At 41.2% G+C, this 17,971-nt stretch overlaps 2 protein-coding genes across 7 annotated transcripts in view; one reads left to right on the top strand and one right to left on the bottom strand.

Moving 5' to 3' along the window:
• LOC103005014 (radial spoke head 10 homolog B) overlaps positions 1 to 17,971 on the top strand; it is a 67,765-nt gene that overhangs the window by 41,453 nt on the left and 8,341 nt on the right. For 5 of the 6 annotated variants that reach the window (XM_057529182.1, XM_028167582.2, XM_028167584.2 and 2 more), the window contains 8 exons: positions 4,887 to 5,063; positions 6,540 to 6,699; positions 6,925 to 7,046; positions 7,647 to 7,836; positions 9,544 to 9,658; positions 10,627 to 10,706; positions 10,806 to 10,954; positions 17,038 to 17,145. In XM_057529182.1, the coding sequence (XP_057385165.1) occupies positions 4,887 to 5,063; positions 6,540 to 6,699; positions 6,925 to 7,046; positions 7,647 to 7,836; positions 9,544 to 9,658; positions 10,627 to 10,706; positions 10,806 to 10,954; positions 17,038 to 17,145 (1,101 nt within the window). Of the gene's footprint in view, positions 1 to 4,886; positions 5,064 to 6,539; positions 6,700 to 6,924; positions 7,047 to 7,646; positions 7,837 to 9,543; positions 9,659 to 10,626; positions 10,707 to 10,805; positions 10,955 to 17,037; positions 17,146 to 17,971 lie in introns of those variants that run through there. The other variant, XR_009005406.1, reaches the window with a different exon arrangement.
• On the bottom strand, positions 313 to 1,030 carry LOC103005862 (peroxiredoxin-1-like). Its single transcript, XM_057529190.1, has one exon. It carries the CDS (start codon positions 980 to 982, stop codon positions 383 to 385), a length of 600 nt encoding a protein of 199 aa, XP_057385173.1. The 5' UTR covers positions 983 to 1,030; the 3' UTR covers positions 313 to 382.

The following is a 17,971-nucleotide window of genomic DNA, read 5'->3' on the forward strand; positions in this document are numbered from 1 at the left end:
CCTGATTCTGAGGCACTCTCACACCTCATTTTCCCCTAAAGAGGGAAGGCAAAAAGTCAATTCCTTTTACACTCAAAGGCTAATGTCCCCCTAAAATAAAGAATCAACAAGGTCTCAGCTCAAGTTTAGTAAAACTACAAAAGACCAAAAGTGACATCCTACTACGATACACATCAGTTTGCCTGCCCCGTAATACAGCTCAGGCCATTCCCTGCAGAGGAAGAAAGGCTGGCTTCCCCAACCCCTGCCGGAAAGGCCTGTCCTGTCCCACACCACATCTGGGCTGAGTGTAAGGTCTTGTGTTTGAAGCATGACAGTAGTACAGAAGGGGTTTTGCTCTCATGGCCACCTGCTGCAGCCTGGCCCTAAAATGGCCCAGCGCTCACTTCTGCTTAGAGAAATATTCTTTGCTCTTCTGGACATCAGGCTCGATGGTATCACTGCCAGGCTTCCAGCCAGCTGGGCACACTTCCCCATGTTTGTCAGTAAACTGGAAGGCCTGAACTAGTCTCAGCGTCTCCTCCACAGAACGGCCAACAGGAAGATCATTTATGGTGATCTGTCGAAGGATACCTTTATCATCAATATTAAAAAGGCCGCTGAATGAGATACCTTCATCGGCCTTTAAGACTCCATAGTCCTGAGCAATGATGCGCTTGGGGTCTGATATCAAGGGAATGTTCCTGGTTCCCAGTCCTCCTTGTTTCTTGGGTGTGTTGATCCATGCCAGGTGACAGAAGTGCGAATCCACAGAAGCACCAATCACTTGGCAGTTGAGTTTCTTAAGTTCCTCTGCCCCATCACTGAAAGCAGTGATCTCCGTGGGGCACACAAAGGTGAAGTCAAGAGGGTAAAAGAAGAACACAACATATTTTCCTTTGTAGTCAGATAGGCTGATATCTTTGAACTGACCATCTGGCATTACAGCAGTTGCTTTGAACTGGTGGGTACGGTGCCCAATTTTGGCATTTCCTGAAGACATATTGTGATCAGCACTTCTCACAAACCACAAAGGACAGTCAGGAAGCACACACACTACTTACATTTTAAAAGCTATGTATTGGGCTTCCCTGGTGGCGCAGTGGTTAGGAATCCACCTGCTAATGCAGGGGACACAGGTTCGAGCCCTGATCCAGGAAGATCCCACATGCCACAGAGCAACTAGACCCGTGCGCCACAACTACAGAGCCTGCGAGCCACAACTACTGAAGCCCGCATGCCTAGAGCTGTGCTCTGCAACAAGAGAAGCCACCGCAATGAGAAGCCTGTGCACTGCAACGAAGAGTAGCCCCCGCTCAGCGCAACTAGAGAAAGCCCACGCACAGCAATGAAGACCCAACGCAGCCAAAAATAAATAAATTAAATAAATAAATTTTTAAGAAAAAGCTATGTATTTCCTGCGCAGAAAAGAAAAGCTTTCTATGGTTAATTTTATATAGTTTATATAGCTAGGATTTTCTGATGACATCTTGTATATTAACCTACTAATTGGGGACCTTGCTAAACTCATAATAGTTCTAGTCGCTTTTTTGTAGACTCTCTAGGACTTTTTAATCTAGATAACCATGCCTGCAAATACAGTCAACTTTATATGTTTCTTTCTAATCTGTATGCCATTTTTTTCTCTTGCTTTATTGCACTGGCTAAGACCTCCAGGATATTTTGTGATATTGACTAGGAGTGGAGGGAGTGGACATCCTCACATTGTTCCTGATCTTAGTGTGAAAGAATTCAGCCTCTCATCAAGCATGATGTTAGCTGTAGGTTTTTTTTTTTTTTAAAGGATTTTCTTATTTATTTATTTATTTATTTATTTATTTTTGGCTGTGTTGGGTCTTCGGTTCGTGCGAGGGCTTTCTCCACTTGCGGCAAGCGGGGGCCACTCTTCATCGCGGTGCGGGGACCGCTCTTCATCGCGGTGCGCGGGCCTTTCTCTATCGCGGCCCCTCCCGTCGCGGGGCACAGGCTCCAGACGCGCAGGCTCAGCAATTGTGGCTCACGGGCCCAGCTGCTCCGTGGCATGTGGGATCTTCCCAGACCAGGGCTCGAACCCGTGTCCCCTGCATTAGCAGGCAGATTCTCAACCACTGCGCCACCAGGGAAGCCCCCAGCTGTAGGTTTTTTGTAGCTACCCTTTATCAGGTTGAGGAAGCTCTTTTTTATTCTTAATTTGCTTAACAGTTTTCATCATGAATAGATATTGAATTTTGTCTAGTGCTTTTTCTGCCTCCAGTCAGATGATCATGTGGTTTTTCTTCTCCAGTCTATTGATTGGTTGAGTTAGATTAATTGATTTTCAAATGTTGAGCCAATCTTGCATTCCTGGGACAAACCCGACTTGGTCATGATGATATCATCCTTTTTATATCTTCCTGGGTTTAATTTCCTAATATTTTGTTGAGAATTTTTGTGTCCATGTTCATGAGGGATATTGATCTATAGTATTATTTCCTTATAACATCTTGTCAGCTTGTAGTAATCAGGGTAATGTCAGCTTCATAAAATGAATTGGGAAGTGTTCTCTTCAATTTTTTGGAAGTTTGTAGCATTGGCATTATCTCTTCCTTAGCCATATAGTTGAATATGCCAGTGAAGCTTTCTGGGCCTGGAGTTGTCTTTGTGGGATGATTAACTACATATTAACTATAAAATCAATTTCTTTAGTAAATAATGTGCTATTCAGGTTATCTATTTCTTCTTAAGTAAGCTGTGGAAGTTTGTGTTATACTGAAGGAGTTTGCTTGCTTCATAGAAATTGTTAATGTTATTGGCACAAAGTTGTTTATAACATTCCCTTATTCTTTTAATATATATAGGATCTATAGTGATGGTCCCTCTTTCTTCTAATATTAGTAATTTGTGCTTTCTCTCTCCTTCATCAGTCTTGCTAGAGATGTATCAATTTCATTAAAATTATCAAAGAGCCAGTTTTAGTTTTGCTTTCTTTGATGTTTTTCAAAATAACTGATATCTATTCTTGTTATTACCTTCCTTCTGCATGCTTTGGGTTTAATTTGCTCTTTTCCTAGAGTTGTATGGATGCTTTATTGATTTGAGACATTTCTTTTTTCCTAATATGAACATTTAATACTACAGTTTTTCCTCTTAGCACTGCTTTATCTTTATCCCACTTATTTTGATATATTATGTTTTTTAAGTTTTGTTCAGTTCAAAATATTTTCTAATTTCCCCATGACTTCCTCTTTGGTCTATAAATTATTTTGAAGTATGTTGTTTAATTTTCAGATATTTGGGTATTTTCCCAGATACTTTTCTATTGTTTTTTTGTGTGTTTAATTCCACTGTGGTCAGAGAACATACTGTCTATAATTGCATTTCTTTTCAGTATGTTGAGGTTTATTTTGGTCTATCTTGGTGAATGTTACGTGTATTTCTGATTTTGTTGAGTGGAGTTTTCTATAGATGTCAGTTAGATCAAGTTGGTTGATAGTGTTGTTCAGATCTTCTATATCATTACTCATTTTCTGTCAACTTTTTCTATCCATTTCTGAGAAGTGTGTTTAAGTATCCAAGTGTAGTTGTGGATTTGTCTATTTCTCCTTTCAAATCTATCAGTTTTTGCTTCATATATTTTGACAGTTTGTTGTTATGTGTATACACATTTAGGATTGTTATGTCTTCCTGGTGAGTTGACCCTTTTTATAATTTTGTAATATCATTCTTTAACCCTGGTGATTTTTATTTCTCTGAGCTCTACTTTTTCTGATATGAATATGGCCACTCCAACTTTGTTTTCTTCTTTTTAATTTTAATGGTGGTAAAATATACATATAACTTACCATCTTAACCATTTTTAAGTGTATATAGTTCAGTGTTAAGTACATTCACACTGTGTTCAGCCGTCACCGCCATCCATCCACAGAATTCTTTTCACCTTGCAAAACTGAGACTCTGTACCTATTAAACAATAACTCCCCACTTGCCCCTCCCCCCAGCCCCTGGCACCCACCATTCTGCTGTCTCTGTGAATGTGACTATTCTAGATACCTCATCTAAGTAAAATCATATAGTATTTGTCCTTTCGTGAGTAGCCTATTTCACTTAGCATACTGTCTTCAAGGTTCATCCATGCTGTAAGCATGTGTCAGAATTTCCTTCCCTTTTAAGGTTGAATCATATTCCATTGTATGGATGGACCACATTTTGTTTATTCATTCCTCAACAGACACCTGGGTTGCTTCCACCTTTCGGCTGTTGCAAACGTTGCTATGAACATGAGTGTACACATTGTTTGTTCGATTCCCTGCTTTCATTTCTCTTCAGTATACACCCAGAATTTACAGAATGGTATATATATCCAAGCTGTCTAAGCTTGTATAACAATGAATAAAGCCAGATAGGGTTTAAAAAAAAAAAAAAGAATGGTGTATATATAGAAACATTCCATTGTTGAAAAAATTGTGTATGTCTTTATATATGTATATAATATGTTGATTTAGTATGATTGTATGTGCCTGGGGAAAACAGAGATGAATTTCAAACCCAACTAGTGGTTACCTCTGGAATGTGGGATTGAGGAGGGAATATTTTTATCAATCTGTATGTTAAAAATAATTAAAATTTAAAATGATATTAAGCCAGGCACTTTATATACACCATTTTCAATTATTACATCCAACCTGTGGTAGGTGTTATTTCCCTTTACAGATGAGACCCAGAGGGCTTAACTAATTAGCCTTATGTCAAAGTGCTGGTTTGTAAATAACTGAGCTGAGGCTGAACCCAAGTCTGTGAGACTCTATCACGCATGCTCTTTGCCCCTTCAAATGAGTCCCTGTATTTGATTCATACCTAATTTTAAATGGATTTAGGTAAAAAGAGGAAACATTTTGAGCATTTCTCATGGAAATATGCTTTCTTTTCAGAATGGTTTTGGCACACACACATGGTTTCTAAAGAGAATCCCCTACTCCCAGTATCCTTTGAGAAATGAATACGTAGGAGAGTTTGTGAATGGATACCGTCATGGCCATGGAAAGTTCTACTATGCCAGTGGAGCCATGTATGAGGGAGAATGGGTTGCCAATAAAAAACATGGCATGGTGAGTACAGACCTGTGAAGATTACATTTTAAAGATTATGTAAAGGCATGTCATTCTCTGTCTAGTAAAGTGCATTATCCATTTTGCATAGGATAACTTACTGTTTTGTTAAGATGATTACATAAATTTTCAAATAACTTCTAACATATCAATTTCCTTTGTATTTAGAGGTTATTTAATTAGTCTGGTGTGTGTGTGTATGTTAGGGTGGTTTTGGTTGCAAGTAACAGAAAATCTAACTGAATCTTCCATAAATGATAAAGAATAATGTGGGTTTCAGTGTTGGTTTGATTGAGCAGCTCTATGACGTCAGGGTTTCTCCTCCATCCATCCATGTCTCCTACCATGTCAGCTTCACAGTTATGCTGCCCTCCCTTATGACTGCAGCATGGCTGCGGTGGTTCCAGGCTTCACATCTTCATACCCCACTAAGTAGACGGAGAGAAGAAACTCGTTTTGGAGAAGTTTTCCACAAACATCTTTAGCCTCACTGAGCTGAACTGGGGGTCATTTGCCCACCTTTGAGTCAGACCAACCACTGGCCTGGGTTTGATAAATACCAAGAGAGTCCCCATTCTGTGATAGGCACCTCTGCTGGTCATCAGCATACTTAATAAGCCACATTCTGCGACCTCGGGGTGCTTAAAGTTGGGGAGAGGTTGTGGGGCAGATACAGTGAGGGGAGAGAAGGGGGATCGGGAAGAGGAGAGGATCTGCACGGTGACAAGAGACTCCAGGAGCCTGACTGTATGTGGATTAAATGCAGATCTTTTTTTTTTTAATTAATTAATTAATTAATTTATTTATTTATTTATTTATGGCTGTGTTGGGTCTTCGTTTCTGTGCGAGGGCTTTCTCTAGTTGCGGCGAGCGGGGGCCACTCTTCATCGCAGTGCGTGGGCCTCTCACTATCGCGGCCTCTCTTGTTGTGGAGCACAGGCTCCAGACGCGCAGGCTCAGCAATTGTGGCTCACGGGCCCAGTTGCTCCGCAGCATGTGGGATCTTCCCAGACCAGGGCTCGAACCCGTGTCCCCTGCATTGGCAGGCAGACTCTCAACCACTGCGCCACCAGGGAAGCCCTAAGTGCAGATCTTAACAAGCAAACAGAAGCCTCCAAACCCTTGAAAAAGATATTGATGTACATTTACCAATGGTTTTCTTTTTCTATAATTTTAAAAAAATATTTATTTATTTATTTGGCTGCATTGGGTCCTAGTTGTGGCACACAGGCTCCAGGGCACGCGGGCTCAATAGTTGGGACACACGGGCTCTCTAGTTGTGGCACACAGGCTCTGGAGCACTCGGACTTAGTTGCCCACAGCATGTGGGATCTTAGTTCCCCGACCAGGGATCGAACCCACGTCCCCTGCATTGGAAGGGGGATTCTTAACCACTGGACCACCAGGGAAGTCCCTACCAATGGTTTTCTAAAAACACTTTTCCTAAGCTGCAAAAAGTTATTTTTCTCTCTGCAGGGCCGATTAACTTTTAAGAATGGGCGTGTGTATGACGGCCCATTTTCCAATGACCACCTAGCAGAGTTTCCAGATCTTGAAGGTGAACTGATCAGCTACCGGGACACGACTCCAGAATCTGCCCTCAGGAACCAGTATCGCAGATCCTCCATCAGTGCCGGTAGGGAGCGTCCACCTGTCAGCTAAAGGCAAATTAATGTGTAACATCGCATCGAAAATACACCTAATATTTCAGAAAACACAAGTTTCCCGTGAGCAACTGCTTTCTTATAGGTTTTTGAATAGTCCTGTGTCACACTTCTGCAGAAAATCATTTTGACATGACACTGAAATATTTTAACATTGTTTTTCACATTTATCCTGTATATTTGTCCTCTCCTGCTAGAAACCATCAGAAAGCTTGATGGCAGTGAAAGTAATTCCATGTTAGGCTCGAGCATCGAGCTGGATCTCAGTTTGTTGCTGAAAATGTACCCGGAGAGAGACCAATCAGAAGAAAAGAAGCAGGTAAAAACCTTCTGTATTGTTATAAATTTATATTTCAGGCTAAAACATTAGCAGACTCTCCACAGTCCTGTGAAGATGCAGTTGATGACTGCTGTCATGTATTGAATGTCTTTTATTTTTTAAGAATTTTTAAATTAATTAATTATTTATTTTTGGCCATGCTGCGTGGCTTGTGAGATCTGTTTCCCGACTAGGGATCAAACCCAGGCCCCCGGCAGTGGAAGTGTGGAGTCCTAACCTCTGGACCGCCAGGGAATATCCTGGTTTGCTAATATTTTGTTGAAGATTTTTGTGTCTGTGTCCATGAGGGATATCGATCTGTAGACAAGAGAATTTTATCGCTGTCATTGAGATAGGATGAAACAGGATAGGATTGGACAGAGCAGTATGAAAGTAATTCCACTGTCCAGATAACAGCATGTCTTTCTACTCTTACTCAGAAATTGCACTTTACTGACCTGGGGATGGGTGGGGAGAATATAACATTTATTGAGGTAAATGCTATTGCATGTGTTACCTCGTTTAATTTAGAAAACAGGTTTTCTTTTACCTTTGCTCTTATCAGGTAAGATGAAGATATGTATGGCTTTCCCTTTTCAGGTAGAATATGCTATCTTAAGAAATATTACAGAATTAAGAAGAATCTATAGCTTTTACAGCAGCCTAGGATGTGATCACTCTCTGGATAACACCTTTCTGATGACAAAGCTTCAATTCTGGAGGTTTCTAAAAGATTGCAAATTCCATCACCATAAAATAACCCTCGCCGATATGGACAGGGTACTAAGTGGTGAGTATTCCAGATCCTTCGCATCTGGTTTAAAGAGTATAACATCACAGCACCCTGACACCAGTTAGGAAATGTTGAGGGAGTGAGGAAGGCAGATGTTGGGAGAGGTGTTCCAGAAAGCAACACACGGTCGTGTTCCCAAGGTGCTTAAAATGTGACTGAGGAGAGAATCTCGTGAAATAACAGCAACAGTCAAAGACCATCTCTAGCAGGGGCAGCAAAGTCGGCCCGTGGGCCAAATCCAGCCCAACCACGTGTTCTTGTAAATAAAGTTTTATTGGAACACAGCCATGCTCATTTGTTGTCATCTTGTCTGCGGCTTCTTTTGCCCTGCACCAGCAGAGCTGAGTGGCTGTGACAGAGGCTGGCCCACAGAGCCTAAAATATTTACCGTCTGGCCCTTTACAGAGAAGCCTGCCTATCCCTGAGAAAACAACAACAATCCCCCCCACCCCAAAAAAAGCCCCAAAACTGCCCAGTTGTCAGGTCAAAAGCAGAGAGGATCAGGGAGGGCTTGGAATAGCCTAGAAAAGGCTTTAGAGGGCTTCCCTGGTGGCACAGAGGTTAAGAATCCGCCTGCCAATGCAGGGGACATGGGTTCAAGCCCTGGTCCGGGAAGATCCCACGTGCCGCGGAGCAACTAAGCCCATGCGCCACAACTACTGAGCCTGCGCTCTAGAGCCCGCAAGCCACAACTACTGAGCCCGTGCGCCACAACTACTGAAGCCTGCATGCCTGGAGCCCATGCTCTGCAACAAGAGAAGCCACCGCAATGAGAAGCCCACACACCGCAATGAAGAGTAGCCCTCGCTCGCTGCAACTAGAGAAAGCCCATGCGCAGCAACGAAGACCCAATGCAGCCAAAAATAAATAAATTAATTAAAAAAGAAAAAAGAGGGCTTCCCTGGTGGTGCAGTGGTTGAGAGTCTGCCTGCCAATGCAGGGGACACGGGTTCGAGCCCTGGTCTGGGAAGATCCCACATGCCGCGGAGCAACTGGGCCCGTGAGCCACAATTACTGAGCCTGTGCGTCTGGAGCCTGTGCTCCGCAACAAGAGAGGCCGCGATGGCGAGAGGCCCGCGCACCGCGATGAAGAGTGGCCCCCGCTCGCCGCAACTAAAGAAAGCCCTCGCACAGAAACGAAGACCCAACACAGCCAAAAATAAATAAATAAATTAAATTAAAAAAAAAAAAAAAAAAAAAAAAGAGCAGCTCAAAAAAAGAAAAAAGAAAGAAAAGGCTTTAGATAATCTTGGGCTTGGGCTTGATTTAAAGTTGAAAAGTCCCTGCAGTAAAATTAACAACTTTGAAGGCTTTATTCCTTTCAGCTGAATTGTGGCAGGCAGGCAGGCTCGAAGGCCTCAGATCACCTTCTTGATGTTAGAACTAACGCCTATTTACTTAAAATTTCAGTGTCTGAAACACACTTCAAACCCACTTAGAATTAGCAGCGTTAATCAGACTGTGGCTCAGACCACTTTGAAAAACACCAGGACAAGGTATCTCGTAAGTTTCTTCTAAAGTGACCAGATGGAGCTCTTTCGTGTGGACCTTAATGTTTAGGTGGACGCTTATATGCTGTTCAGGGTAGTCTCTAGGAAAAAAATGTACTCCATTGTATTCAGTTCTTTGAGTTGTGTACCAGGAGCAAATAAGATAGAAGGTTCTAGAGACCACCAGGTATCCTCCCCAATTTTCTTCTTTTAGCCAATAAGGACATACCAGTTGAAGAAATTCATTCTCCATTTGCAACAATACTTTTGAGAACATTTTTGGATTATCTCCTGCAGTTGGCTTACCACATCCATCACAAAGAATACCAGTAAGTACTCCTTCTGGACCCCGTGATAGGATGAGGGCTGAGCTCACCGTTTGGATTGTTATGATATTGTTCTGTTTTCTTCGATATTATTATTTTTCATACTCTTGAAATGAAGGATCAGAAACAAAAGTTTCCCACAAATATTAACCATAAAACCACGAGAAACGAGATTAAATTCTGAAAACCCTTCCGACGTGGGTCATGTTTCAATTCTGCACATAGCCCTCAAGTTTTTATTCAGAAATAGTCACCACCAGCTCTTCCTTAGACCAGAATTTCCTGTCTTTCTCAGAGCAAAATTGATATTGTATCTTTAAAAAATAAAAAACTATTTTGAAATAATTGTTGATTTACAGAGTGTCGCCAACACAATTCTCGTAACACACAGAATTCCTATACACCCTTCATCCAGCTTCCCCTAATTATTACATCTTACAGAACCACGGTACACTTACCAAAATTAAGGAATTAACATTGCTACAACACCATTAACTAAATTACAGGTTTTTTTAGGACTTCCTGAGTTTTTTCCCTTTTCTGTTTCAAGACTGAATCCAGGATCCCACCTTGTGTTTATCACATCTCCTTAGTCCCCTACAACTGTGATAGTTTCTTTGTCTTTAATGACCATGACACTTCGGAAGAATATTGGTCAGTTATTTTGTAAAATGCCCCTCGATTTCAGTTTGCTGATGTTTTTCATCATCACACTGAGGTTATGAGTTTGGGGGAAGAATACCATCCTATCAGGTAAATGATGTCGATCTGTCTCATTACTGGGGATGTTAACCTTGATCACGTGGTTAAGTGCTGTCAGCCAGGTTTCTCAACTGCAGACTTACTATTTTCCCCTTGCTATACTCTGCTTGTTAGAAGCCAGTTACTAAGCCCACCGCATACTCAAGGGGAGGGGAATTAAGTTCCACCTCCTGGAAGGAGCAGTGATTATGGTATCTTCTTAATCACAGAGACAGAAGCCCATCACTCTTTTTGTGTTTTACAAAACTGATGAATGAGAACATTCGCCCAAATGCCTGCCGTGTAAAAGGTAAATACAAAGCCAATAGGATTATATTTACCATAATTTTTTCCAAAATAGAGTTTTGTAATCATCTTTTGGATGTTTATTTTTCCATTGCATCTTTAGGCAATTTATTCTGCGAGGCCCACCGGACACTCTATTCAATGAATTATGTGGATAAGTGCTGGGATATCTACACAGTTTACTGCAGACCAAATGCAGCCCCTCCCCATGAGCTCACAATGGACATGAGACACTTCCTCTGGATGTTGAAGGTAACCACTCATGGCTGATACTGGCTTTATATTTATAGGTACTTTGATTTTAATTTAAGAAAGGCAAAATATTCTAGCTATGATGTGCAAGGAACAAGGTGAAGGTCTGAGATAAATTTTCGTAGCCATCAGCAGAGGAGAGTAACTCTAATGGCCTGTGATAGTGGAAGGAAGAGAAACAGAAGGAGCTTCTGCCCAATGGGCTTCCCAGCGAGGGGTGAGGGCTATGGTCGGTGGGGCCGCCAGCATCTTTATTGATGCAGACCTTTCCATTTAAAGGAAGATGGGGGGATGGATGTCACTTAAAAAAAACTATTGTTCATCAAAAAATGATTTAAGAAAGTTATTAGTTTGGAAAATAGTGAGAATATCTAATTTATACAATATTCTCATATTCTTGGTAGTTTTTCTTTCATGATATTTTTAATTTATACTTGTGGGTAGATAAAGGATAAAACTAAAAGGATTGACTACTAATAAGGGATAGAGTGATTTTAAAAATTTAAGTGTCACATGTATACAAAAAACTGGTTTTACAAATTTAAATGTCATATATACGAAAAACTAGTATTGATAGGAAATATTTTTTTTGAGGTATGTGGTTTTTTGGGATGGAATATTATACAGCTGTTTATTCACTTTCCCTCTTCTCCGTGGTCCCTTATTATTGATGAAATGAGGCCATTTGTCCCTGTAGATTGACTGGTCAGACTTCAGTTTTGGTTGGCTGCATCCTCAGAGAGTTGATGACAGGTGTTCCTTTTCCCCTTTATTTCCATCAAAGTGGTCACTAGAATTAGAAGCTTGATTAGATTCAGGTTTTGTTTTTTTTAAAAAAGAAGCTGTTTAATTTTTATTTATTATTTTTGGCTGCGTTGTGTCTTCACTGCTGCACGCAGGCTTTCTCTAGTTGTGGCGAGCGGGGGCTACTCTTCGTGGTGGTGCACGGGCTTCTCATTGTGGTGGCTTCTCTTGTGGAGCACAGGCTCTAGGCACGTGGGCTCAGTAGTTGTGGCTCACGGGCTCAGTAGTTGTGGCTCATGGGCTCTAGAGCACAGGCTCAGTAGTTGTGGCACACGGGCTTAGTTGCTCCGCAGCATGTGGGATCTTCCCGGACCAGGGCTCAAACCTGTGTCCCCTGCATTGGCAGGTGGATTCTTAACCACTGCACCACCAGGGAAGTCCCTCAGGTTTTGTTTTTTTTCATGACAAAGCTGCAGGTGCTTCTGGCTAATTCCTGTTGTGTCACATCAGGGATGCTCCCTTTTAGTGATGCTGAGATCAACCAGTGGGTCATATGGTGTCAGCAGAATCCTTCCATTTCAACATTCCCCATAAACCTTTCACTAGTGGTTCGAGTAGCCCTGACAGTCATTGCTAACATCCGTTATTTCCTTAAGGGTCCCACAATAGTAATTTTCTATCATTCCATCTGCATTTCTTAGCTGTGAATCCGATATGAAGAAGAACTTTACCTCATCAGCTATTTGATGACTCTGAAATACACAGGAAAGGAAGGATAAGTGCTCAATTTTTCCCTTTATTAATTTTCAGAATGAGTTGATATCCTGGCAGTTCTTCAACAGTGACTAATGAGCTTTTGAAAATATCATTATAACTCCTGGACTTATACATATTTGATGTGTTTCAGTCCACTGCAGTCTTCCCTCCATCCCCCATGGTCAAATTGTCCCATATTTGGCCAGTAGGAATCTCTCCAACTTGCTACCTGCTACCTTGAAATCCATGGATTAATGTTGTTCATCAGTTTTTAAAAAATTTCCACTATTACTTGTTTAATCATTGCTTCAGAACCATTTTTTCACTCTGGGACTCTAGCTAAAATAGTTTATAATACTATATCCTCTGTATCTCTTTTCTCTATTTTCTCTTTGTGTAGCTTCTTTCAGCATAGTTATTTTGAGATTCATCCATGTTGTTGCATGTATAAATAGTTCGTTCTTTGTTATTGCTGAATAGCATTCCATTCGATGGATATACCGTGATGATTTGTTTATGCATCCATCTATCAATGGACAATTTGGGTTGTTTATAGTTTGTGGCTGTAGAATAAATATAGTATGAACAACTGTGTACAAGTTTTTCTGTGGACAAGTTTTGATTTCTATGGGATAAATGCCCCAGGTGGCAATTATTGAGTTATATATAGTGAGTATTTGTCTAATTTTTTTTAAAAGACTGCCAAACTATTTTTCATAGTGGCTGGATCATTTTATAGTCCCACCAGCAATATTTGCCAGTATCTGTCTTTCAATTGGTGTATTTAGATCATGTACATTTAATATAATTGGTTTGTTAGGTGTAAGTTTGCCATTTAATTTTTTGATTTTTGTTTGTTCTCTGTTTTTGTTTTCTTTTTCCTTCCTTCCCATAGGTTACTTTAAAATTTTTTAGAATTTCATTTTGATAGATCTAATAGTGTTTTTTTGAGTATCTATCTATAAATATATTAGACTTATCACAGTCTAATGGTGTCATCATTTGACCAATTCGAGTGAAGTACAGAAACTCTTACTTCCCTTTACATCTTTTTACCCCCTACCATTTATAATATAATTGATATTTCCTCTACCTACCTTTAGAACCACATCAGATAGCATTATAATTTTTGCTTTAACTGCCAAATATAATTTATAAAACTCAAGAGGAAAAGGAAAGTATATTGTACTGATCCATATTTTTGCTTACAATATTTGTTCTTCCTTCCTGAAGTTCCTGGATTCCTTATCATTTCCTTTCTATTTAGAGAATTTTCTCCAGCCATCCTTTTCAGGTAGGTCTGCTAGCAACAAATTCTTAGTTTGCCTTCATCTGAGAATGTCTTGAATTCCCCTTCAGTCCTGAAGGATATTTTCTCTGGCTAGAGGATTCTGAGTTATAGTCCTCTTTCAGCACTTGAAAAATGCTGTGCCCCTTCCTTCTGGCTCCCGTGCTTTCTGATGAGAAATCTGCTGTCACGTGAATTTTTTCCATTATAGGAAGGTGTCGTTTCACTACCACTTTCAAGATTTTTCTCTTTGTCTTTAGTTTTCAGAAGTTTGACTTGTGTCTTGATGTGAATTTCGTTGGGTTTATCTTATGTGGGATTCACTCAAATTCTTAGATCTGTAGGTTTGTGTTTCTACCAAGTTTAAGAAGTTTTCAGCCATTATTTATTCATGTACTTTTTCAACCCACCTTTCTTTCTCCTTTCCTTCTGTGACTCTGATAACATGAATGTTAGATCTTTTATTACAGGCCCATGGGTCCCTGAGTCTGTTTTTTTTCAGTCTATTTTCTCTCTGTTGTTCAGGTTGGATAATTTCTATTATTCCATTTTCAGGTTCACTGATTCTTTCCCCTATTCCTTTCTTTATGCTGTTGAGCCCATCTATTGGTTTTTAATTTAATTATTATAGTTTTCGGTTCTAAAATTTCCATTTAGTGCTTTATTTCTTCCATTCATTTGCTGAGACTTTCTTTTTTCCCCCATTTGTTTCAAGCACGTTTGTAATGGCTCATTTAAGCATTTTAATTAAAATCTTTGTCACTTAATTCTATGTTCTCTGTCATCTTGGTGTTGGCATATGTTGATTGTCTTTGTTCATTCAGTTTGAGATCTTCCTGGTTCTTGGCACCATGAGTCAGTGATTTCCCACTGAAACCTGAACATTTGAGTATGTTATGTTATGAGACTCTGATTTATTTAAAACCTTCTGTTTTTGCTGGTTTCTGATGAAGTCCAATTATCTATTTTTTTCTTTTCTCACTTGTGCTTCTGGTGTTAAGTCTAAGAATCCATTGTCAATCCAAGATCATGAAGACTAACCTCTATGTTGTCTTCTGAGTTTTATCTCTTACTTTTAGGTCATTTTGAATTAATTTTTGTACAATATATGGTCTGAGGTAGGGGGTCCAACAATTCTTTTGTGTGTGGATACCCAGTTGTCCCAGCACCATTTGTTGAAAAGACTGTTTTTCCCTCTATTGATTGGTCTTGGCATTCTAGTCAAAAATCAGTTGGCCATAGATGTATGGCTTTATTTCTGGATTCTCAATTGTATTTCATTTATCTGTATGTTTATCCTCTTACCAGTACCACACTGTCTTGATTACTGTTGCTTCTCAATCATTTTGATGTAATTTCTTTTCCTCGCTGAAATATTTTACAATCTTTTATCCTTGTTCCGAAATTTCACAGTGATGCAGCTTTGGTATTTGTCTTTTTACATTTATTTCGTGAGCTTCAACATTGGAAACCTGTGCCCTTCAGTCCTGCAAAATGCTCTGGAATTACTTGTTCAGATTTCCTGCCTTGCATTTTCTCCATCCTTTTTGTGGAACATGGGTGTCAAACCTCCTGGACCAATTTAATTTTATTTTAGTCTTTTCTCTCTGACCATCCACATCTTTGTCATTTTTTGTTCTCCTTTAGGAGAGATTTCCTGCATTATCTTTCCCCTTCTATTTGAGTTTCTGCTATCAAATTTCTAATCCTTTGTCCCTTTTTTAAGCATTTTGTTTGTTTTTAAAACATGGATGCAATCTCTCTTATTCCACTAAAGAAATGAATTGGGGGTGGGGGAGCTAAATGGAATTTTTTTTTCTCGGCTTTTTACATTGCCTCTGTTCCTTCCAAGTCCCGATCTCCCTTCCCCACCTCTGTTGGTTTTGTTCTCTGGCTTTTATATTAAGGCTTTCCCCATAGCATGTGTGGTGAACCTTGGCTGTCCACTCATAGATAGGACTGTGGCACTCTAAGGCTGACTGGGAGCTTCCCTGGTGGCACAGTGGTTAAGAATCCACCTGCCAATGCAGGGGACACGGGTTCGAGCCCTGGTCCGGGAAGATCCCACATGCCGCAGAGCAAACTAAGCTCGTGCGCCACAACTACTGAGCCTGCGCTCTAGAGCCCGCGAGCCACAACTACTAAGCCCATGTGCCACAACTACTGAAGCCCACGTGCCTAGAGCCCGTGCTCCACAACAAGAGAAGCCACCGCAATGAGAGGCCTGCGCACCGCAACAAAGAGTAGCCCCCGCTCGCCGCAGCCAGAGAAAAGCCCAAGCACAGCAACAAAGACCCAACGCAGCCAAAAATAAAAAAATAAAATAAATTAAGGCTGATTGGAAGCTCTTGTGGATGCGCGGCACTTGTCAAAGATTCGGTTTCACTGTGGAGTAACCAAGCCAGGAAACTGCCCCACCTCTCCCCTTTCTCCTCCCCAGCCTACAGTTTTGTCTTTTGTTTTTTGGCTGTGCCGCGAGGCATGTGGGATCTTAGTTCCCTGACCAGGGAGCGAACCCAAACCCCTTGCATTGGAAGTGTGGAGTCTTAACCACTGGACTGCCAGGGAAGACCCTCCACCAGCCTACGGTTGACAGAGCTTTTCTCTTGGATGTTCGATTTTCCAGGGGAGGATTTCTCCTAACTCCTGCCTGGGGGATACGAAGCCGGTTTTCATGGTTCTTAGAGTAGAGTGGAGGGAAGGGTGAGTGTGAAGGGAGGGCCCTACCCACACGCACTTTCCCCTCATTCTTGCTTTCAGCAGGACTGTGACTTCAGGGGAGCCAAATGCGCTGTGCTTCAGTGTCTCCAGCGAGTCAACCTTCTGTTTTCAGTCTAGATGCGGAAAGGGTCTTCACCTAGACTTTCTGGGAGTCTTCCTGTGTTCAGCCTTACCTGAGGCACGGCTTTCAGAGCCGACTCCTTCCTGAGTTCCGACTGGACTCGACTTGCCTCTTGACTCCCTGAGCTCTCTGCTCCTTGTTCTGCTAAGCCCATCGGTCCAGCGCTTTCCCACCAGTAGAGCTGTGTTGACATCTCACATCTGGGTCATCCACTCTCCCGTTCTCTGTCCTATGTTTATGCCTCTAAAAAAATCTTGACTGTTGTCTTAGAGGGATTAGGGAAGGAGTAGAGAGGTAAATACCAATGTTAATCCAGAATGCTTTTCAAAATTACCAGTTTTTAAGATACTTATTTCTAGACCATCTCCTTAAAGTGCTGTATTGGTATAAATTAACTTTAAAAATATATAGCTGTTTGTAATTATCGGCCATTATGATTTGTTTCTTTTACAGAGCTTTAAAATGATAAATAAAGAATTGACAGCAAGCAAATTTGTGGAGGTCATAGCAGAGGATAATCCTTTCATGCATGATGGAATTGACAGCAACTTTAAACTTGAGGTTTGTAAAGAGGTGTCACGAACGGTACAGGTCCAACTCAGGCTGTTTGTTCTACCTTGGACAGCAAGATAGGATTGGCACCAATGGTGCCAGCACGGCCACCTCTCTGGGTCCACGTCTGACACTGAGTCTCACACCTGCTGCTTAGCTGTCCCCTGAATACGCCCACCACACCCCTACCTCAGGACATCTGTACTTGCTAACCTCCACCCCAGCCACCTGTTTTTGGCTTATATAACACATCTCTTGCCTGTAGTTCTGAAGGCTAACAGTCAGAAATCAAGGTGTTGCTGGAATTGCATCCTTCTGAGGGCTGTGGGGAAGGATCTGCTCCAGGCCTCTCTCCTTGGCTTGTAGAGGTCGTCTGCTCCCCGTGTCTCTTCACATTGTCTTCTCTGTTTCTGTCTGTGGGTCCAAATTTCCCTCTTCTTATAAGGACAGCCGCCACATTGAACTAGGGCCCACCCTAATGGCCTCACTTTAGCCCAATTATCTGTAAATCTGAGGATACTGGGGGTTAGGACTCCAACGCTTTTTTGGGAGGCACAGTTCAAACCGTAAGTCTTCCCTTTGTAACCCCCCTCCCCATTCATATCCTCCTTATGTACAAAATACGTTCACCCTATCCCAGCATCTCCAGAGGGCTTAGCCATTCCAGCACCAACTCTTACAGGTGCCACTTCTCTAGTTGTCCAAGCAAGAAAGAAATACTTCTGAAAGTGACTGTCCTCAATTAGCTAATATAAAATAAAATGTTTCCGTCAAATAGAAAAATGACTTACAAACTAAGGAGAGAATATACATCCTCACAGACCTTTTAAATGCT

This window comes from Balaenoptera acutorostrata, chromosome 15, assembly GCF_949987535.1.
Source record: "Balaenoptera acutorostrata chromosome 15, mBalAcu1.1, whole genome shotgun sequence".
NCBI lineage: Eukaryota > Metazoa > Chordata > Mammalia > Artiodactyla > Balaenopteridae > Balaenoptera > Balaenoptera acutorostrata.

Excerpts from the sequence above, each read along its gene's own strand:
- LOC103005862 (XM_057529190.1), bottom strand. The coding sequence starts at position 982 with ATGTCTTCAGGAAATGCCAAAATTGGGCACCGTACCCACCAGTTCAAA.